The sequence below is a fragment of the Apodemus sylvaticus genome, chromosome 1 (genome assembly GCF_947179515.1).
Source record: "Apodemus sylvaticus chromosome 1, mApoSyl1.1, whole genome shotgun sequence".
Taxonomy (NCBI): domain Eukaryota; kingdom Metazoa; phylum Chordata; class Mammalia; order Rodentia; family Muridae; genus Apodemus; species Apodemus sylvaticus.
The window spans coordinates 172920127-172944338 of NC_067472.1; the positions used below are offsets into that span (position 1 = coordinate 172920127).

The following is a 24212-nucleotide window of genomic DNA, read 5'->3' on the forward strand; positions in this document are numbered from 1 at the left end:
TCTTCCATAATGCTCTTGCTAATCTCAGCTGAACCTGCATGCCTCTATCCAAAGTGATGTGCTCTAACAGCTTATGAAACACCTGATCTCACACCCTTGTTCCTAAACTTGAAGTTTGTAAATAAATGCTAATTCTAACTCAGATTTTGTAGTTCTACAGAGTAAGTAGATCTATTTTCTCTCATGTAACAAAATAATGATGTATTAAAATAGAAGTATCTTCTACTGTCATTAAAAACTATGGCATTTTCTTTTTCCTGATAACTGGAAATAAGAAACTGTGAAATTAAATCTTAAGAGACACTGCTCTAATAATGCTCAGTTTACAAAGAATTAAGGGAAAGATAAGAGAATGGATGGAGAGAAAAGGACTTATGGAGCATATGGGGAGGGTGTAACTGGGAAAGGGGAGCTGAAAACAAATAAATCAATCACATGATTTTTTTTTGATTAAAGAAGTAAAAATGAATCCGACATGGTCGACATTTTGATACATCTTCCGCAGTAGCACTTTATATGCAGAGGAAAGCACTTTGTATCTATCAATTTATGCCACACTGGTATAATTATGGGATAGTATGCCAACAAAGACACGTAGTGAAACTATGTTACAAAAAGCACATAATAAATCTAAAACATAAAGAAAAACAATGGTTTCAATACAAAGAGAGCTTAATACAATTAGATGAAGAAATGATAAATGTACACAATCACATGATATTATACCCAAATAAGACATTTAGAATCCACTGGAACTGGTTTAAACCATAACATATAACTTAGTATTGTAGATAAACTTTGATTTTTAATGAAAATTTAAATGAATATTCCTTCTTGAATGTTTTTTGTGCCTGATGCCAAGAGAGGAGTTTTTTTCTGGCCTTAGCAAAATAATGTAGCACTTGGGGACAAAAATCAATCCAAGGAGTGCTATACTAGAAGCCAATATGGAGAACACTTCCATAGCCACCATGACCTTCCCCTTTGTGCTATGGTAGACAGGGAGGAAAGTGATCCAAACACAGAAGAATACCTGCATGCTGAATGACAGGAACTTGGCTTCATTGAATGTGTCAGGCAGATTCCTGGACAAGAAGGCCATTGTGTAGCTCCCAAGTGCTAAGGAGCAGAGGTACCCCAGGACAGTGTGGAAGGCAACTGTTGAACCCATGTTGCACACAATGATGATATGACCATGCTCAGCATGAGTATCTTGATCAATAAAGGGTGGAGCAGTCACAAGCCAGATACCACAGATAACAATTTGGATCATTGTGCAGATGGGAATGATGAAGTTAGGGGCTCTTGATACCATTAACCACCTCACCATTCTAGCTGGAACAGTGGCCTTGAATGCAATAACTACTGTAATAGCTTTAGCCAGCACTGTGGAGAGAGCCACAGTGAACAAAATTCCAAATACTGTCTGTTGCAATACGCAGGTATTTGTGTTGGGCTGGCCAATGAAGAGCAAGGAACTGAGGAAACAGATGAAGAGTGTCAATAGCAGAGTATAGCTGAGAGCCCGGTTATTGGCCTTGACAATGGGTGTGTCTCTGTGCTTCACAAAAACTACAAGGATCACAGCTGTGAGTACAGAGAAGCACAGTGCTGTGATGGTGAGTGCCATCCCCAAGGGTTCTTCATATGCCAAAAAGGTGAAAGATTTTTGAAGGCAGTGGTTCTTCTCCGAGTTGGCATAGTGAGATTCTGGACACTTTACACACCGATCCATATCTGTTCAGAAATGAAAGTGACTGTGAATCAATCCTCAGGTGTTTCTTCCCCTCTGATATATTAATTACTCCTAGCTCATTGAAATGTTTCCTGAGTCACCCTTCTTTATTGTTTCAGAAAGACATTTTTGTGTACTCTGCCTCTTTTCAAATCTATACAGTGCCTATGGTGATAAAAATAAAAATCCAATGCTTTTCCTCTGTTCTTGTATGCTTTGCCTCAATTTGTAACTCTGTTTCATCTATTTTATGACTCAAAACAGTTTAGAAAAAAGTGTTGCATTATTGTAACTTGATTCTTTCATCTTCTTATGAAAAAATGTCTAATTCTGGACAAATATTTTGTACAATACTTACATTATTGTTTGAAATTCATTTCTTAAATGATGTTTTCTTGATTTGGTGCCCATAATTATTTATTTTCATATAGCCCCTTGGATACTCCAATTTGGTTAACAGTCTGAATGATTTCAAATTAATAAATGCCATTACATTCTTGAAGCTTAAATCTTTAACTAGTATTATATTGTTACTTTTAGCAATGTCATTATTTGTCAACATGTAGAGATTGAATTATTACTAGGTATTAAAAATAGGTTTGGAATACTCTGCTCCTAAACATTTGCGAGTTTTACCTTGATTTAAAAAATATATGCCCTTCCCTTTGTGATGCCAATTTTCAATTACATTAAACCTTTGTCTCATTCTGAAAACTATCACCTCATCAAGGGATTGTCTTTGTTTTATATTTTGAGCTAACATATATTGAGTTTAATTTCAGCAGAATCAAATTTCTCCTGTGATTCCTTGTTATTTAATTCTTTTTACTTTTATGACCATGGAACACTACTCATTTTCACCAAGTTTTTTTACACATTAACAACTCGTCCTTTTGTTTCTATTATGAGTGTTTTTTGTTGCTTTTTTTTACTGTACAATGTATGTTTCAAGAATAGAATTCCAAGCTGGGCGGTGGTGGCACACGCCTGTAATGCCAGCACTCTGGGAGGCAGAGGCAGACGGATTTCTGAGTTCAAGGCTAGCCTGGTCTACAGAGTGAGTTCCAGGACAGCCAGGACTATACAGAGAAACTCTATCTCGAAAAACAAACAAACAAACAAAAAACTCAAAGAATAGAATTCCATGTTTGACTTAATTAAGGAACATAATGTCTGTTTCATTAACTAATTTATAGGAGGATAACACTTTATTTCAAAATTAGGTTTTAATTTTTCTACATTTTGTACCAGTGATATCTTAAATTTTAATTTGTTATCATGTGTATTTTTACCATATTTTTCCTTAAGACTATATTTCCTTGAAATATAGTCTCTAAAATCAGATTTTCAGTATTTTGTATTCATGACTGAAGCTCTCTTATTTTGCATATACTGAATATTTCTGTGGAGCTACTATATAGTAGTACAGGGAACTGATATTTATCAAAGGATTATTTCATATTTGTTACTATGAACCCATATGAAATTTCATGGCGGTAAGAATCTGAATCACATTAGGATAAACTCATTGGTCCCATTAAGGTTAATCTACTTATTGTCAAACAACTGTATAAATGTTTTGTTTTATTTAAATCAATGAGTGACACTCTCATCCTTATTCCAAGCAATGATCCTTAATAGTCATGTGTGATGAAGGCCTTGATATATACCTGTGGAAGACCAAGAAATCAATGATGCTTTAATCTCTATCCATAAAAAAAGTATATAATAACTATCCATTGTAAGGTTTAGTGGAATAAATGCATAACAGTTTTAAGATGTGGACTGAGAGTTGCCTGCTTCTGGGCAATATATGCATTGCTTTAAGGAGCTCTCAACAATTAAGGATAAGATTCTTGGTGGGTTCTGCATAAGTATGGGTTGTAAAAAATGAAATTTATATTATCCTTTTTGCTAAACTGTTTCAAAGATAGTCAAAGAAAGGAATTAATAATTTTAATGTGTAACAATTGATGGTTGCACTGTGTTTGTAGGTACAGTCTAATCCAAATGGTAATGAATATGACCATGATTAAACCAATTGGTAATGTGCCGATATGGAAAAAAAAAAACAATTCCCCATACCCCCTCATCCTATGAGGGTGCACCCACCACCTACTCCCACCTTAGTGCCCCAGAATTCCCCATAATTTGGGCATCAAGGCTACATAGAACCAAGGACTTCCATTTCCACTGATGCCAGATAAGGCATTCCTATGCTACATGTGCAGCTGGAGCCACGGGTCACTCCATGTGTCCTCTTTAGTTGGGAGTTTAGTCACTGTGAGCTCTGGGACTTGGGGTCTAGTTAGTTGATATTGTTGCAAACCCCTTCAGTTATTTCAGTCATTTCACTAACTCCTCCATTGGGGTCCCCATGCTTATTCCAATGGTTGGTTGCAAGCATTTGAGCTTCTGCATGTATATTGGTCAGACTCTGGCAGAGCCTCTCTGGGGACAGCTATACAAGGCTTCTGTCAGCCATCACTCCTTGGCATCAGCAATAGTGTCTAGGTTTGGTGGATACAGATTGGATGGATCCCTAGGTAGGACCCTCTCTGGATGGCCTCTGGTTTCTGCCCTATTCGTTGTCACTGCATTTCCCTTAGACAGAAGCAATTCTGAATCAATATTTTTGTTATGGGTTGCTGGTCCCAACTCTCAACCAGGAGCCGTGCCTAACCTCTGGATATGGTTTCTCCAGCCTCTCTCTTACCTTTGTTGAGTATTTCAGAGACATTTCAAATAAAAAAAAAAAAAAAGAAACAAAAAAAAAAAGGCTTAACAAACACTTATTTAAAAATGTATACTCTCCCAAATTGGAAACTCTAAATACAATGGAAATTTTTACTTTTTAATACTATTACCAAAGCTAAATCAAGATTATATAAATAATTTAAATAGACCAGTAACCCACAGCAAAAGCGAAGCAGTCGTTAAAATCTCCCAAACAAAACATTTCAGTGAAAGATGATCTTAGTCCAGAATTCTCCTAGATTTTCAAAAAAAAATTAATGCCAAATTTTCTCAAGTTACTCTAAAAGAAGTAAGAGAAGGAATATTTGCCAATTCATTTGATAAGTTGCAATGACCCTGATACTGAAGTCACTTAAAGACTCAACAAAAAGCATTACAGAGCAATTTTTTATGTACATGGTTGCAGAAATAATAAATAAAATTCTTGAAACTGAATGTAACCACATATCAACCAAACATGATGGATTAAGCTTTATTCCACAGATGCAGTAATGGTAACATACAAAGAATAAGTAAATTCAACATATATAAATGAAGAAAAAGATCAAAACAAATGCTCATATAATTAGATATAATATAGGTCTTTGACAAAACCCAATGTACCTTCATCATAAAAATGCTGAAGTGATTAGGGAACACAAGGGCCATACATAAATTTAAGGAAGGCAATTTACAGCAAGCATTTAGCAAATATCAAATTAAATGGAAAGAAACACAAAGTAATTCCAGTAAAATCAGGAAGAAGACCAATTTGTGTGTTCTCTACATATCTATTCAGATAGTACTTCAAATATTAGCTAGAGCGATATGACAACTGAAGGAGACCAAGGGAATAAAATCTGGAAAAGTAGAAGTGAATGTTTTGTTATTTGCCAATGATATGATACTATAACTCACCATAAAACCTCCACCAGGTTTCAGCAATGTGATTGAATATAAAATTAACTAAAAATAAATCAGTAGTTTTCCTATATACCTAAAGGGATTCAGAAAGAAATCAGGAAATTAGAACCAATTCACAAAAGCCTCAAATAATATTAAATATCTTAGCATAACTTTAATAAAGTAAGTTACAGTCTTCTGTCATAATAACTTCAATTGCTTAATGAAAGAAATTGAAGTTGATATGAGAAGATGGAACATTCTTCAATTCTTGTGTGTCTATAGGATTAGTATATTCAAATGATCATCCTACCAAAAGCATTCTAAAGATTCAATGCAACACCTTTAAAAATTCTAACATGGTTCTTTAGAATTTCAGAGGCTAATTCTCAACATAACATGAAAAAAAAAACAGGATATGACAAACAATCCTGAACAATAAAATCTCTGCTGGAGGTAGAACTATCCTAGACCAAACCCAGTTTTACAGCGATATCATAACAAAAACCAGATGGTAATAGCATAAAAACAGACACTTTGATCAATGGAATTGAACTGAAAACCCAAATACATAAGGACATCTGAATTTGATGGAGTACAAAAATATGTACTGGGAATAAGGTTGCATCTTCATCAAATGATTATGGTAAAATGGATCTCTCCACAGAGAAGAATGGAAATAATTTCATACTCATTGCTGTGCAAAAACCTCAATTACAAATGGTCCAAAACCACAATGTAAAAGAAGATACACTGAACTAGATAGAAGATACAGTGGGGAATATCCTTGAATTCATTGGAACAGGTGAAGACTTTCTTAACAGAAAACTGATAGCAGAAGCTCTATGGTGAAAATAAATACATAATCCGTATGTGGGGAAGAACCTAGAGGAATAGAGAGAGGAGAATCTATACTCAGGATATACTGTATAAAAAATTGTTTTCACTAAAAGAAGAAAATAAAAAATAAAATAAAATTAGCAGTGAATTTGAAAAAAAGGCAAGGAAGAATTTATGAAACAATATGGGGGTATAAAATAAAAGAATGAGTTAATCATAGAATAATTTCAAAAAATTAGGAAAATGACAAAATATAAAAACAAACTACACATGTTAGTTTAGCAGAAGCCAAGAATAGCACATGATTTTACACAGAGATATATCCAGATGTGATCTTCCCATTTACCTTAAAAATATTGGATCTAAAACCACAGCTTTACAGTAATAATGAATGATTTCAATACAGCATTTCAACAAGAGGCCAGAGGAATGAAACTCCATACAACATCATCATCTAATTAGGACCAGCACAATGGCAATACTAGTTAACAATCCAACATTTATGTGGGAAGTGGAATCTTTGTTCATTAACAGAGTTTTAACAATATAAAAGAGGAAATCCAATTTAAATATGGTTTTATTTTTCAAGGAGAGAGATTTGTCCTGTCCTCAGAGTTGTATTGTCTAGCTGCTACTCTGCCAGCTTCCGTCAGGCCTACTGAACAAGATAAATACAGGTCCTTTAAACAGGAAACAAACAGGTCATATCCCCCTATCCCTTTGGCCCAATTCCACTGCATATATCTGAGGTCATGCCCAGAAGTCCTGAGCTAGATGCAGGTTGTACCTCTGAGCTCCATTATTTGGTCTCAACTTTGCTGGCCTCCATCAGGCCCAACAAACATGGAATATCCAGATCTGCTACACCATGAACATCTGGTACACAACTGACCACTAGAGGCTGCCTACACAAAGAACATCCAGATTTGGCCTCCCTTTCCAATACTTAGTACATTAGGAATTTCCTCAGATAGCCAGATGGTCAGTGGCCAACATTAGAACCCAAACAACGGGAGCCAAGGCAGCATGGAACTGTCAGAGCAAAGATATCCTATTCAGCAAGACCTGGATATTCTAACACAACCAAAGCATAAGAAAATGAGTTTAAATCTACCCTCATAAATATGATTGATGCCTTTAAAGAGAAAATGAATGAATAAGTCCCTTTAAAAACTTAGGAAAATAAAAAATGTAGTGGCCTTTAAAGTCAAACTGATAAATCCCTTAAGGAAATACTGGAAAATACAATTAAACAGGTAAAGTAAATGAATAAAATAGTACAAGACCTGAAATGGAAATAGAAGCAATAAAGAAAACACAATCTGAAAAAATCTTCTCAATTACTGACAGGACATCAAGGAAAGATCAAACCTAAGAAAAATAGTAATAGAAGAAGGTGAACAGTAAAACCTCCAAAGACTGCAAAATAAAACCAAAATCAAAAAAATTCAACAAAATCATAGATGAAAAATTCCCCAACCTAAAGAAACAAATGCCTATAATCATACAAGAAGCTTACACAATACCAAATAAATTGGACAAGACAATAAAATCCTCCCACCACATAATAATCAAAACACAAAATCTATAAAACTGAAACCCAAAAGTACAGGAATGGTATATACTCACTAATAAGTGGATATTAGAACAAACAAAACAAAACAAAACAGAACAAAAAAATTAAACAAGTACAGAAAACCAAGATTCAGTCCACAGAACTCAAAAAAGTCAACAAGCTGAAGGGCCTAAGTAAGGATGTCTAAGTCCCACTTTGGAGGAAGAAGAAATCAACCACAGGGGGACTGGAAGGAGGGAGCTGGGAGAGAAACCACAAGAGTGAAGGGATGGGGAGACCAGATGGGAATATGATATGGTATTGTGTTGGGGGGAAAGGACTGAAGCCCTGGGGGCCAGCAGAAAGAATGGAAGCAAGCAGCCATGTGGGTAGGAGTTTGGGGGACCCTCCAGAATGTGCCAGAGACCTGGGAGGTGAGAGCCTCTCAGGGCTGAAAAGGAAGGACCCTAGATGAAAGAGAATAGAGCCTACCTCCAGCAGAAAAATAGGGCACTGAGTGACTGATATGGTTGCTTTCCACAATCAAAACTGACCAATAATTGTTCCTCTCTGAAAGAACTGCAGGGATAGAAATGGAGAAGAGTCTGAGGGAAAGAAATACAGCAACAGGCCCAAAGTGGGGTCCAGCTCAAGGGGAGGCCCCAAGGCCTGACACTACTACTGAGGCTATGGAGTGCTCACAAAAAGGGACCTATAATGACCACACAAAGTAAAGTCTACCCAACCAGTAGCTGAAAGAGTCAAATGCAGATATTTGCACCCAACCAATGGACAGAAGCTGCTCACCTCTATGGTTGAATTCGGGAAAGGCTAGAAGAAACTGAAGAGGAGGCTGTTTCTGTAGTTGGAGTAGCAGCCTCAATTAACCTACACCTCAGAGATCTCTCAAACACTGAATCACCAACCATGCAACATACACCAGCTTATATGAGGCCCCCAACACATGTACAACAGAGGACTACTGGGTCTGTGTCCAATTAGAGAACATGTCCAATCAGAGAACACTCAAAATACGGCAGGCCCCAGGGAGTTTAGAGGTCTGGTGGGGTGGGTGGTGAGGTGGGAGACATCATCATAGAGACAGGGTGGCAGGGTGGAGGTATGGGATGTGGAACAGTTGGAAGGTCAACTGGGAGGGGAATAAAATCTAGAGTGTACAAAAAATAAGAATAAAAACCCCCAAACAAACAAACAAAAAAAGAAAGCACAATCTGAGGAAATCTATAAAATTCTTGTAACAGAACATCTAGGGAAGCCCAAACCTAAGAAAAATAGGAATAGAAGAAAAAGAACAGTACCAGCTCTAAAGATTATTTTCAACAAAATCATAGAAGAAAATTTCCCCAACCTAAAAAAATACAGATTCCTATAATCATACAAGAAGCTTACACAATACCAACTAAATTGGACTGGAAAAGAAAATCCTCCTACCACATAATAATCTACAAAACAAAGAAAGAATACTAAAAGCTGTAAGAGAAAAATATCAAGCAATATACAAAGGACTATCAGAATTACACACAACTTATTAATCTTAACAGAGACTCTAAAGTTTAGAAAGACATGAATAGAGAGATGTCTTGAAGCCTCTAAGAAATCACAGGTGCCAACCTAAAATACTACCCAGCAGAACACTCAGTAACCATAGGTGGAGAAAATAAGATATTCCAAAACAAAAGCAAATTTAAACAATATCCACAAATCAAGCCCTACAGAAAATATTAGAAGGAAAACTCAAACACTAGAAGGTGAACTACACACAAGAAAGTACAGGTAATATGTGATTGTACACCAATGAAAAAATAAAATAGAAGTGTTGGGCAGTGGGCAGTGTCAGGAAACTTAGAAAGCATGAGTGAGTTTGGAAGCCCTTGAATGTCATAGCAGAGGATGGTAGGTGTTTCACCTATTCCTGATCATGCTCCTGTCATGTGACCTCAGCACCATATGGGGAGGGTCATGACAATCTTTTACATAGGGGCTCCATCCCAATCTCTTCTGTAGATGAGGCATTCCTAACATCTCAGACAAGAAGTCAGATCAGCAGAGGCAGATGAGTAGAAATGGTCGTCTCTGATTGTGCCAGCCCATCTGCCTTGTAGTAATATTTCTGTTCTAGGGTAGCAATAGCGGAGAAGAGAACAGTGGCTATCTTGAGCTGACTCTCCTCTCCCCATCAGAGAGAATAATTTTCTGACTACTCTAGCCAGAGCAGAGTTCCCACAGATCTTTTTGGGTAGTGTATACAAACTGGTAAAATAGAATAACAACTGGCAACCACATGGGGCAAGAACAGAAAACACACTAAAACCAATATGAAGGGAAGGGGAGCATTCCTCCCTCACCCCAACTCTAGAGACAAAGTGACATCCTGTAGATTTAGGAAAATTAAACAGACTGCTAATGACTTCTGGCCAGAGCTATTCTCTGTTGTTGTCTAAAGGTCCTTCTAGCACCTGTCTGAAACTCCACAGCCCATAAAAGTCACTGACAGAAGACTCCCTATTTAACTTCTCCTTAAAACAAAAACAAAAAAAATCTGTTAAAACAACAGCCACTTACAAGGCTTAGTGGTTTAGATCTGTGTAAAATTCCCCCAAAGCCAACAGGCCAAAGGAACGTTCACTTTGGACAAGACATTTCTCTTTCTTTCTGTCCTAGATAACTTGTAATAACATAAAAATACCTCCAAGTTAGGGAGATATATACCCTACTAAAAGCCCACAAAATAAAAGTAGCCCAAACCAAAACCTCCTTATTTTTGGAAAAGTCCTTCAGATAGCACCATATATGACCAATGGTAATATTTACAGCCCTGACTTATGGACTCAAGTAACTTCTCTCATATGAAAGAGAGATAATAAAGAAGGAAAAAAAACCCTCCTGTTTTTTTTTTTTTGTCAAACTTAGCTATAATTTAACAATATATAAGATCATCTAAAACAATGCAGGTTAATAACATAGCTCCAGGGTTCCCTCAGTCAGATGAGTCCAAAGATCAATGTCCTAAAGACCACACTCTTCGAGATGTCACAGATCTTACAGCACTAACAAGAAAAATAAAATCCATCTACCCAGTCTTGCCCCATTATCCTTCAAAAAAGCACAAAATGAACCATCTACTCTCCCTGATCTTCCTTCCTTCACCCAAACACAGGGCTCCATTAAAATAAAAATGGCCTTCCACTGGTCTTTCCTTGTACTCCACCTTCCCCCACCCAATGAGATACATGCATCTCTCCTCTCTCTTCCCAGCACCACAAAATCCAAAGTCCTACCATACCAAAGCTTAAACAAAAACCTAACAATTCCATAGTCCTCACCCTAGCCACCTAACATACAACTTCATACTTTTCTTGGCTCCCTTAAAAAACAAACCCTGCCTTCCATACTACTCAAGACACTGATACAGAACTAAAATCCCCAAACACCTAAATGTTCCCCATTAATATTAACTCCAATCAAACTAGAGCACTCAACTAGTACCCATTCCAAGCCTCAGACTTAAAAAACTCAGACAAAAAAATCACATCCACACACCTTAGACATAAGGTATTAGACAAAAGACATATTTATATATGTCACTCCTCCCTGTCCCTTCCCATATTTTTACAATGAAAAAAACTATCTCAGGATAAATGTCTTCACCATTTATCAAACAAAATTGAGACTGAGGTGACACCCCAAAGTGTTTTTGATACCCTCTTTGGCCAAAAAGACTTTTCCACACAAAAACAAAACAGGCAACTAACTATTATAAACAGATTAGCCACTTTGCAACTCAAGCTGAGACAGGCTCACCCCATCCAGGTTTGAAAGACCCTGTCTTCTCCCTGGTCTTTCGCTGTTAAACAACAACAACAACAACAACAACAACACACCGAACCTATCTAATTGTAATATTTTCTGGGGCAGAGAGTTTCCTCGTGAAGCTTTCAACATTGGGAGCTGCCTTTGCTCTCCACAGTCACTTCCCACCCAATGATCCTGTCCTTGATACTAGTCCAGCCCCCCTCCACAGTCTCCATCCCGTATCCAACACCCCATCATCTCACTGCTTTGTTCCTGGGGAACAGGCATGGTTGTCCAGCTTCCCCCTCTCTGTTCAAGCAGAACTTGCCATCCCTGCTAAGGCCAGCATTCCCCATATCATAGCACTGTCTCCACACTCTAGAGTAGCAACATTGTTCTGCTGCATACAACTCGAGCAACAAAGATAGTCATTACTTTACAGTAAAGTGCTGGAAATATGCTTCTGAAGAAACAGACCAAAGAAGAGAGGACCCTAGGGGCTCTCACCAGCCTTACACCCACCCACCTTGGTTCAAGGCTAGGCCAAGTTACATTCTCCACACCACACACAGGAACATTATGGAGTAAAATAGTCTCAGACAAACTGCAGAATGTACTGACTGATAGTCACCTGACCCTCAGAAAGTTCCAGGTAGAATGTAAGTTTGAGTCACGACTTACCCATGCTTGCTAGCCAATAGATTTGAAGGCCAATATGCTTAGCCACTAAGTTAAAGTGTAAAACTTGTGACCCTAAAAAGTATAAAAACTGCTTGTAATAGACATTTGGGATCACCCTCGAGTCACATGCCTTCAAAGACTAATTGAAGGTCAAATCCAACATGCCAGATAATAAACCTCTTGTTTTTCCATCGATCTGAGTCTCCGTATCTCACTTGGGGGAGTCTCAATGTAAGTGCCAGAGACAAAGGGTTGGGGTATAGAAGCAAGCTGGAGTAGCTGTTATAATATCTAATAAAATAGGCTTTCAATGAAATTAAGCAAAAGATATGAGTGTGTACAGTTCATACTCATCAAAGGAAAGATGCACCAAGATGACATCTCAATTCTGAACATATACACCCCAAACTCAAAGGCACCCACATTTATAAAAGAATTACTAAAGCTTAAACCATACCTCAAACCTCATGCATTAATAGTGGGAGATATCAACATCCCACTCTCAGCAGAAGACAGGTGATCAAGAGAGAAACTAAATAGAGAAACTAACTGAGGTTATGAATCCAATAGATCTATAAGGTATCTATATACTCCTTCACCCAAACATAAAAGAAGAGTGTTTTCTTAGCACTTCTTGGAACCTTCTCCAAAATTTACTATATAGGTGGTTACGACGCAAGTCTCAATAGAATAAAGAAAATTAAAAATAATTTCCTGTATCTTGTCAGACAACCACGGACTAAAGTTGGATTTTTAAGATAAACAGAAGCAACATAATGCCCATATAATCATGAAAAACTGACCAACTCTCTACTCAACCATGAGCGCTAAGAAGAAATTTTATAGCACTGAGTACCTTTATGAAGAATTTGGAGAGTTCTCATACTAGCAATTTCAAAGTATACCAGAAAGCTATGGAACAAAAGCAAATGCACCTAAGAGGAGTATGTGGCCAGAAATTATGAAACTTAGGGCTGAAATCAACCAATTAGAAACAAAAGAATAAAGCAAAGAATAAACAGAATGAAGAACTGGTTCTTTGAGAAAATTGCATGATAGACAAAGCCTTATCCATACTAAATGAAAGGCAGAGAGAAAGGATCCAAATTAACAAAATCAAAAAAGAAAAGGGAGACCTAACAACAGACACTGCTAGCCCACTTAAGGGATTTAATGAAATCATTGCCACCCAAGGGAGCCCCTCCATGAGTTTTGAAGGCTATTGTGCTAAAGTGAATGACTCCATGATAAACATAAACAGCACAAGGGTGGGAGGCAAGGATGTGTGTAAATTCTCAGCAAAATGGTAGAATGGTGTGACCATCAGGATAGCCCATATGGCTGTGGGAAAGAACTCTAAAAACATTAGTTCAAAATGATGATTTCTCAACTATGCAATAATATTTATATGAGGGGACTCACAGACCTAGAAAAATATGTGCCACAGCACTATGAATCACTTTGTCAAATAGATACTAAAGGAAGAGGAAAATATATTTATGGAGTATTAATACCAGGGCAAGGTCCCATCCAGCTTAGTTTACAAAGGTAAGGAGATCTCTGAATTCTTTTGCAATGTTACAAAAAGTACTTGCTGTCCTTATCCTGAGTCACTGGGCTAAGGTCTTGGAGAGCTAGTTCATGGGATGTCGAAGAGGGAACCTGGAAAAAAGACTGAATTTATTTGTAAATATAAAACAGGGCTTTTTGGTCTGCATGTGATGGGCTGACAGAGAGCAATAGCGGTTCTTTTATAGAATATTTTTCTAGGGAGAGCTGAGCTATCTAGAGATCTTTGGGGTGTGAACACAGATATTCAAGATTTTTTCAAACATGATTTCTGATTTTGGTTGAAAATATCCACGGAGAAAGAACACGGCTCTTTTAAAACTTTTCATAGCTCTTTTAAAATATTTTTTTTCTAACTGATTTTCTGACCTTGGCTAGAAATCCCAAGAATTACTTAGATTGACAACAGGTTTTTTTTTTTAGAATATTTTCTAGTTCCTATTCAAAGAAGGAAGTATGAAGAGAGAACATGACATTATTGGAAAGTTTTCTGGCTTTCTGGTTTTCTTTTTTTCAATGCAAAAAACAAGAGGAATTTTATTTAATGCAGCATGCTGGGCTTGCCCTGCACATGGGGAAAGAATGACCATGTGCAGCCTATGCACAGTAGGACTTTATACAGTCTTAAGGGCAGTGGCTATTAGGCACAACGTGATTGGTGGAACAGTGTTACCTTTAAACTAATAGGTTGTTAGGGAATGAGGTAGGTGTTCAATAGTCCTGGAAAAACTCTGGGCCTCCCTTAGATGCAGGGACATCCTCCCTGTTTTCTGAGGAATATAATTTAGCCTCTTATTCTGAGAGAGGCAAGTGTTCCATCAGTTTTCCAAAGTTCCTGTGCTGACCCCCTTCTCTTTATACATGCTTAATCCTAAAGCAATTGCAGGTGTTCTGATAGCTCGTACTTGTGGTCTTTTGTATATAGTTCTCTGCTTTATGATCATTAGCTGTACTGTACCTATGTGTTTCTTCACAATAGCGACCAAGTAGTTTAAAATATATGAGCCAAAGGTCAACAATAGGAGAACAATTAAGCATCATAATAGGGTAGATATGCAGGTGGTTAAACAAGACTCGAACCAGCCATGACTCTGTTCTCTCTTTTCTGCTTGGCTAGCCCTTTCCTTTCCTTGCCCATTGACACTTTAACAACCCTGGAAAGGTCTTTGTAAAAGCAGCACTACTCAGCTAAGGCAGTGTATAGCTCTCCTATTCTGCAGTACTACTTCTGATAATAAAGTTAGTGATTCTTGAAGGTCACTGATGGAAGTTTCTAGTCTCTCTACATCTAAACGAATGGCTGCCCTCAGATTGTCATAATTTTCCCCTTGTAAGACCAGAGTACAAGTCCTGCTGGCTGTTCCTGGCATCTCCAACTCCAATAGAAATTAGACAGTGAGTGATGTAACAGGTTTGGCAGATAGGCACATAGGATGGGTGAAAGAAGCAGAATTCAAGGTACCACCAGACAGTTATGATCGAGGTTGAGTTATCTTGACTACATTGTCTATCTTCTGTACCACCAATGGAGGTCTCTGGTAACTTTCTGATTTTAATCAGAAAACCCAAGGATTACTTTTATCTTTAGAGGGCTGTCTAGGGAGCCAACTGAAGCAGAATATAGGCTATCAGCTCAGAAACCACAATTTGACTTCAAGACATACTTTTGCCACTCTCAGATACCCCTTCTCTCAGCAACTCGTGTACAAGCTGAACCTGGCCTTGGTCAGACTCTGAAAAAATTCAAAGAATAATTAAGTCCTATTCCAAAAGCCATCACTCCACAAAATCTGAAAATGTACACAACTAGATACTTTTCTATATAGATACTCACTAAAGTTAAATCAATATCAGGTATCAGGTAAATCACTCAGACATTCCTATAATCTCTGAGTAATTAGGAGCTGTGATTTAAAGTATACCAACCAAAAAAGTCCAGGGTCAGATTGTTTTATCACAGAAGTCTACCAAATTTTCAAAGAAGAGCTAATAACAATACTCCTCAAACTATTCGATAAAATAGAAACAGAAGGAATATTGTCACACTCATTCTACGAGGCTACTGTCACCCCAATACTTAAATCTCACTCAACAAAGAGACCTTCAGACCAATTTCACTAATGTACATTGATGACAAAATACTCATTAAAATATTCACAAACTGAATACAAGTTGGCATCAAAAACATCATCCATCATCATTAAGAGGATTCATTGCAGGGATGCAGGGAAGGTTAAATATACAAAAATCTGCCAAGGTTTTGTAAGAGTCTGTTGGAAGACCCCACACTCAATAAGGCCACAGAGACTGGAATCACTGCAATCTGCAAGAGGTTTATTGTTCCGATGTACACTGGGGTCCCTCAGCACACAGGCAAGAGGAGACCCTGAGCTCACAAAGCACACCCTTTTTATGAACATCATGGTAGGGAGTGCAGTGGTTGCCTGAGTTGGACAATTGTGATTGGTTACCCTGAGAAACATTTAAAATTATCAGTCAACTTGAATAGGGGGCAGTATTCTACCATATAAACAACTAAAAGATAAAAGTCACATGATCATCTCACTAGATATTGAAAAAAAGTCTTGGAAATTCCATTACCCCTTCATGTTACACATCTTGGAGAAATCCAGGGTACAATCTGAGCTGCTAAACATAATAAACACAATATATATCAATTCAGCAGCAAAGATTAAATTAATTGAGGGAAATTTAATACAATTCCATTTAAATCAGATACAAGACACGGTTCTCTCCCTATCTATTCAATATATTACTTGCAGTACTAGCTAGAGCAATAAGAAAACCAAGGGAGATGAAGGTGATACAAATTAGACTGGAAGAAGTTAAAGTATGACAATTCACAGATGATATGATAAAATACATATGTGACCCAAAAATTTTACCAGAGAAATTCTACAACTGAAAACCACCTTTACAAAAGTGGTTAAGAAATAAACCCGCAGCATACACCCTTCAGCACTCCCTGAAAGAGCAAACGGGCAATATATGGTTCACAGATACAATCTGGGGCAAAGCACACTAGGGCTGCAAGGACACCCAAGAGGAAGACAGCACATCAGCAATCTGCTCCAGGGGAAACCCAGCCATCCAGTGTTGCAGAAATAGCCCCAGAGCCCCTCAGGAGGCTCAAATACCAGCGAGAGACAAGACCAACTAACTCCAGAGAACAAGATGGCAAAGGGCAAACGCAAGAATGCTACTAAAAGAAATCTAGGCAATATGGCAGCATCTGAACCAAACTCTCCAACATCAGCAAGTCCTGGTTATGCCAACACACCAGAGAAACAAGATTTGGATTTAAAATCACTGTTCATGATGCTGCTAGAAGAACACAAAAAGGACATGAATGAATCTCTTAAAGAAATACAGGGGAACATGAATAAGCTAGAAACCCGTATAAAGGAAACGCAAAAATCACTTAAAGAAATGCAGGAGAATAAGGTTGAAGAGACAGAAACGAATAAAGAAGAAACGAAAAAAAAAAAAACTTAAAGAAATGCAGGAGAACTTGAGTCAACAGGCAGAAGTCATGAAAGAGGAAACACAAAAATCTCTTAAAGAATTACAGGAAAACACAAACAAACAAATGATGGAACTGAGCAAAACCATCCTGGATCTAAAAACAGAAGTAGAAACAACTAAGAAATCACAAAGGGAGACAACATTGGAGATAGAAAACCTTGAGAAGAAATCAGGGGCCATAGATGCAAATATAAACAACAGAATACAAGAGATGGAAGAAAGAATTTCAGATGCCGAAGATACCATAGAAACCATTGACTCAACAGTCAAAGAAAATGCAAAATGCAAAAAGCTTGTATCCCAGAACATCCAGGAAATCTAGGATACAATGAGAAGACCAAACCTAAAGATTATAGGTATAGATGAGAGTGAAGATTTACAACAGAAAGGGCCAGCAAATATTTCAAACAAAATTATGAAAGAAAACGTTCCCAACTTAAAGAGAGAGATGCCTATGAATATACAAGAAGCCTACAGAACTCCAAACAGACTGGATCTGAGCAGAAATACCTCTCGCCACATAATAATTAAAACCCCAAATGCACTAAACAAAGAAAGAATATTAAAGGCAGTAAGAGAAAATGGCCAAGTAACATATAAAGGAAGACCTATCAGAATCACACCAGACTTCTCACCAGAGACCATGAAAGCTAGAAGATCCTGGACAGATCTCATGCAGGCTCTAAGAGAACACAAATGTCAGCCAAGACTACTATACCCAGCAAAACTCTCAATCACAATAGATGGAGAAACCAAGACATTCCATGACAAAACCAAATTTACACAATATCTTTCCACACACTCAGCTCTGCAAAGAATAGCAGGAGGAAAACTCCAATACAAGGAGGGAAACGATACCCTGGAAAAAGCAAGATAGTAACCTTCCTTCATCAAACCCAAAAGAAGATAACCACTCAAATATAAAAAGAACATCAAAAATGACAGGAAGTAATAATCACTATTTCTTAATATCTCTTAAAATCAATAGACTCAATTCCCCAATAAAAAGGCAAAGACTAACAGACTGGATAAGGAAACAGGACCCTACATTTTGCTGCATACAGGAAACACACCTAATATCAAAGACAAAAACTACCTAAGAGTAAAAGGCCAGAAAACAATTTTACAAGCCAATGGTCTCGGGAAACGAGCCGGAGTAGCCATTCTACTATCACATAAAATGGACTTTCAACCTAAAGTCATCAAAAGAGACACTTAGGGACACTTCTTGCTGGTCAAAGGAAAAATCCACCAAGAAGAACTTTTAATTCTGAACATCTATGCACCAAATGCAAGGGCACCCTCATTCGCAAAAGATACTTTACTAAAGCTCAAAGTACACATTTCACCTAACACAATAATTGTGGGGGACTTCAACATTCCACTCTCCTCAATGGACCGATCAGGAAAGCAGAAATTAAACATGGAAACACTAAAACTAATTGAAGCTTTGGACCAATTGGATTTGTCTGATATTTATAGAACTTTTCACCTTAAAGCAAAAGAATATACCTTTTTCTCAGCACCTGATGATACCTTCTCCAAAATCGACCTTATAATTGGTCACAAGACAGAACTCAACAAATACAATAAGATTGAATTAATCCCATGCCTACTATCAGATCACTATGGTGTAACAGTGGTTTTCGATAGCAACAAAAACAACAGAAAGCCCACATACACATGGAGGCTGAACAATACTCTACTCAATGACACTTTGCCAAAGAAGAAATAAAGAAAGAAATCAGAGACGTTTTAGAATTTAGTGAAAATGAAGGCACAACATACCCAAATCTTTGGGACACAATGAAAGCAGTGCTAAGAGGAAAACTCATAGCCCTGAGTGCCTCCAAAAAGAAAATGGAGAGAGCATACACTGTCAGCTTAACGACACACCTGAAAGCCCTGGAACAAAAAGAAGCCAATTCACCCAGGAGGAGTAGAAGACAGGAAATCATCAAACTCAGGGCTGAAATCAATCAAGTGGAAACAAAGAGAACCACACAAAGAATCAACAAATCCAGGAGCTGGTTCTTTGAGAAAATCAACAAGATAGATAAACCCTTAGCCAGACTAACCAAAGGGCACATAGAAAGTATCCAAATTAATTAAATTAGAAATGAAAAAGGGGATAAAACAACAGAAACTGAGGAAATCCAAAAAATCATCAGATCCTACTATAAAATCCTATATTCAATAGAACTGGAGAATCTGGAGGAAATGGACGATTTCCTTGACAGATACCAAATACCAAAATTAAATCATAATGAAATAGATAATCTAACAGTCCCATAACCCCGAAAGAAATATAAGGGGTCATAGAAAGTCTTCCAAGCAAAAAAAAAAAAAAAAAAAAAAAAAAAAAAAAAAAAAAGCACTGGACCAGATGGTTTCAGTGCAGAATTCTATCAGACCTTCAAAGAGGACCTAACACCAATACTCTTCAAACTATTCCACGAAATAGAAACAGAAGGAACACTACCCAATTCCTTCTATGAAGCCATAGTTACGCTGATACCAAAACCACACAATGATGCAACAAAGAAAGAGAACTTCAGACCAATTTCCCTTATGAACATCGATGCAAAAATACTCAATAAAATTCTTGCCAACTGAATCCAAGAACACATCAAAACGATCATCCACCATGATCAAGTAGGCTTTATCCCTGGGATGCATGGTTGGTTCAATATACAGAAATCTATCAAGGCAATCCACTACATAAACAAACTCAAAGAAAAAAACCACATGGTCATTTCATTGGATGCTGAAAAAGCATTTGACAAAATTAAGCATCCTTTCATGCTTAAAGTCTTGGAAAGAACAGGAATTCAAGGCCCAAACCTAAACATAGTAAAAGCAATATACAGCAAACCAGTAGCCAGCATCAAACTAAATGGAGATAAACTTGAAACAATCCCACTAAAATTAGGGACTAGACAGGGCTGCCCCTTTGTCCTTATCTTTTCAATATTGTACTTGAGGTACTAGCTCGGGCAATTAGACAACATAAGGAAGTCAAAGGGATACAAATTGGAAAGGAAGAAATCAAACTATCATTATTTGCAGATGATATGATAGTCTACCTAAGTGACCCAAAAAAACTCCACTAGAGAACTTCTACAGCTGATAAACAACTTCGGCAAAGTGGCAGGTTATAAAATCAACTCAAGCAAATCAGTAGCCTTCCTATACTCAAAGCATAAGCAGGCTGAGAAAGAAATTGGGGAAATGACCCCCTTCACAATAGCCACAAACAGTATAAAGTACCTTGGGGTGACTCTTACCAAACATGTGAAAGATCTGTATGACAAGAATTTCAAGACTATGAAGAAGGAAATGGAAGAAGACCTCAAAAAATGGAAAAACCTCCCATGCTCATGGATCGGCAGGATTAATATAGTTAAAATGGCTATTTTGCCAAAGGCAATATACAGATTCAATGCAATACCCATCAAAATCCCAACTCAATTCTTCACAGAGTTAGAAAGAGCAATCCCCAAATTCATCTGGAATAACAAAAAACCCAGGGGAGCTAAAACTATTCTCAACAATAAAAGAAATTTTGGGGGAATCATTATCCCTGACCTCAAGCAATACTACAGAGCAATAGTGTTAAAAACTGTATGGTATTGGTACAGTGACAGGCAGGCAGATCAATGGAACAGTATTGAAGATCCAGAAATGAACCCACACACCTATGGCCACTTGATCCTCGACAAAGGGGCTATAAACATCCAATGGAAAAAAGATAGCCTTTTCAACAAATGGTGCTGGTTCAACTGGAGGTCAGCATGCAGAAGAATGCGAATTGATCCATCCTTGTCTCCTTGTACTAAACTCAACTCCAAATGGATCAAGGACCTCCACATAAAGCAAGACACTCTGAAGCTAATAGAAAAGAAACTGGAGAAGACTCTTGAGGACATCGGTCCTGGGGAACGTTCCTGAACAAAACACCAATAGCGTATGCTCTAAGATCAAGAATTGACAAATAGGACCTCATAAAATTACAAAGTTTCTGTAAGGCAAAGGACACCATCAAAAGGGCAAATCAGCAACCAACATATTGGGAAAAGATCTTCACCAACCCTACATCAGATAGAGGGCTAATATCCAATATATATAAAGAACTCAAAAAGTTAGACTCCAGAAAAGCAAATAACCCTATTAAAAATGGAGTACAGAGTTAAAGAATTTTCACCTGAAGAACTTCGGATGGCAGAGAATCATCTTAAAAAATGCTCAACTTCATTAGTCATTAGGGAAATGCAAATCAAAACAACCCTGAGATTTCACCTTACACCAGTCAGAATGGCTAAGATTAAAAATTCAGGAGACAGCAGATATTGGTGAGGATGTGGAGAAAGAGGAACACTCCTCCACTGCTGGTGGGGTTGCAAATTGGTACAACCACTCTGGAAAGCAGTCTGGCGGTTCCTCCGAAAACTGGGCACCTCACTTCCAGAAGATCCTGCTATACCACTCCTGAGCATATACCCAGAAGATTCCCCAGCATGTAATAAGGATACATCCACTATGTTCATAGCAGCCCTATTTATAATTGCCAGAAGCTGGAAAGAACCCAGGTATCCCTCAACAGAAGAGTGGATGCAAAAACTGCGGTTTATCTGCACAATGGAGTATTATTCAGTCATTAATAACAATGAATTTATGAAATTCTTAGGTAAATGGATAGAGCTGGAGAACATCATCCTAAGTGAGGTAACCCAGACTCAAAAGATGAATCATGGTATGCACTCACTAATAAGTGAATATTAACCTAGAAAACTGGAATACCAAAAACATAATCCACACATCAAATGAGGTACAAGAAGAACAGAGGAGTAGCCCCTTGTTCTGGAAAGACTCAGTGAAGCAGTATGGGACAAAACCAGAACAGGGAAGCGGGAAGGGCTGGGTAGGAAAGCAGGGGAAGGGAAGGGGGCTGAGGGGACTTTCAGGGAGTGGGGGTCTAGAAAAGGGGAAATCATTTGAAATGGAAATAAAAAATATATCGAATAAAAATAATAAACTTAAAAAGTTCAATAACCCTTCTTTAAACAAACAGTACCTAGGCTAAGAAAATATTAGGGAAACGTCTTTTACTGTAGCCACAAATAATATAAAATATCCTGCTGTAACTATAAACAAGGAAGTGAAAGAACTGTATGATAAGAACTTTAAGCCTCTGATGAAGAAATAAATTGAGGTAGAAAGAGATTTCAGAAGATGAAATGATTACCCTTGCTCATGTACCAGGAGGAGTAACATAGTAAATAAACATATCTTGTTAAAGCAATTTGTAGATTGAATGCAATTCCCTCCAAAATTCCACAAATTTTACAGATATTAAAAGACTAGCTCTCAACTTCATCTGAAAAAACTAAAACCAGGATATGTAAAACAATCCTGCACAAGAAAAAAACTGGAAGTACCATCATCCCTGATTTCAATGTATACTACAGAACAATAGTAGTAATAATTGCATGATGCTGACATAGAACCGACATGTGTTCAAAATAATATAAGTAAACATTCAAAAATAAACCTTCATGACTATGGACACTTGATATTTGACAAAGAAGTCAATAGTATACAATGGAAAAAGCATCTTCAGCAAATGGTGATGGTGTAACTGGATATCTGCATGTAGAAAAATGAAAATAAAGCCATATTTATCACCTTGCACACAGCTCAAGTCCAAATGGATCAAAGACCTCAACATAAAACCTGACAAAATAAATATAATAGAAGATAAAATGGGGAACTCCCTTGACCTCATTGGTACAGGAGAAAACTTTCTGAAGAGAACACCAATAGCCCAAGACTAAGATCACCAATTAATAAATTTAAGCTCATGAAATGAAAAAGCTTTTTCTAGGTCAAGGATATCATCAATAGGATTAAATAGCAGCCTGGAGAACGGAAAAAGAGTTTCACAAACTATACATTCAACTGAGCTCTTATATCCAAAATTTACCAAGAACTCAAGAAATTAGATAGCAACAAGTAAAATAAGTCAATTAAAAAATGAGATACAGAGCTAAACAGAGAATTTTCAATAGAGGCATCTCAAATAAAAAATAAATTATGGAAAGACAAAGTAATGCAAATCTTTTTCTGAGAAATACTTTTTTATAAAAATTTTCAGTATCTAAATACATTCTGATTAATGATTTAGATGTTATACATGGTTGATTTAGCATTTCTGTTTCTATTCAATATCTTTCCTCAATTCTCAACATCCAGGTCCTTGGTTTCACTTACTCTGTACAAGATTTATTTTCACTGAATTCCTTTTGATACTAGAATTTTCTATTGTGAACATCCTGGCCAAGAACTAGCAATGTTTTCATATCAGTGTGTTTAGTTTCAGTAGCTCAAGACATGTATATTTACATAGATATTCAACTAACATTCAATAATTCAGTTACATGACATTATTGCATTTTTCCTAGTTGTCACAAGATTCTATATTAATCTATGTAAGAGTCAAACATTCTGTTAATACTGTTCTTATTTTAAACACATTGGTATGGATGAGTTAATGATTATTATCATCTTTTTAAGGCTTAAAGACCTTCACCTGTATGGGTGACATTCATTAGAGAAATGTTAGAAGTGACCCAAGTATAGAATTAACATAATATATAAAATATATACAGAAAATATTTTTCTTCATCATGGGTGATGTCATAAATATGTTTTATATGTATTTCCCAAAGTATTTTGTATATCACATGTCAGATGTCAAAATAAATTTCTTTGGAGACTGATCACATGATCTTGAGTTTACTGTTTTTTTGTTTTGTTTTGGTTTGGTTTTTGCTT

The 24212-nt window shown here is 37.1% G+C and overlaps 1 protein-coding gene across 1 annotated transcript in view; it reads right to left on the reverse strand.

The window, feature by feature from the left end:
• Positions 1 to 805: 805 nt before the first annotated feature.
• Positions 806 to 24212, reverse strand: part of LOC127694608 (vomeronasal type-2 receptor 116-like) — a 41140-nt gene continuing 17733 nt past the window's right edge. Inside the window, exon 6 of the mRNA XM_052196178.1 lies at positions 806 to 1737. Coding sequence (XP_052052138.1) covers positions 806 to 1737 — 932 coding nt within the window. The remainder of the gene's footprint in view (positions 1738 to 24212) is intronic.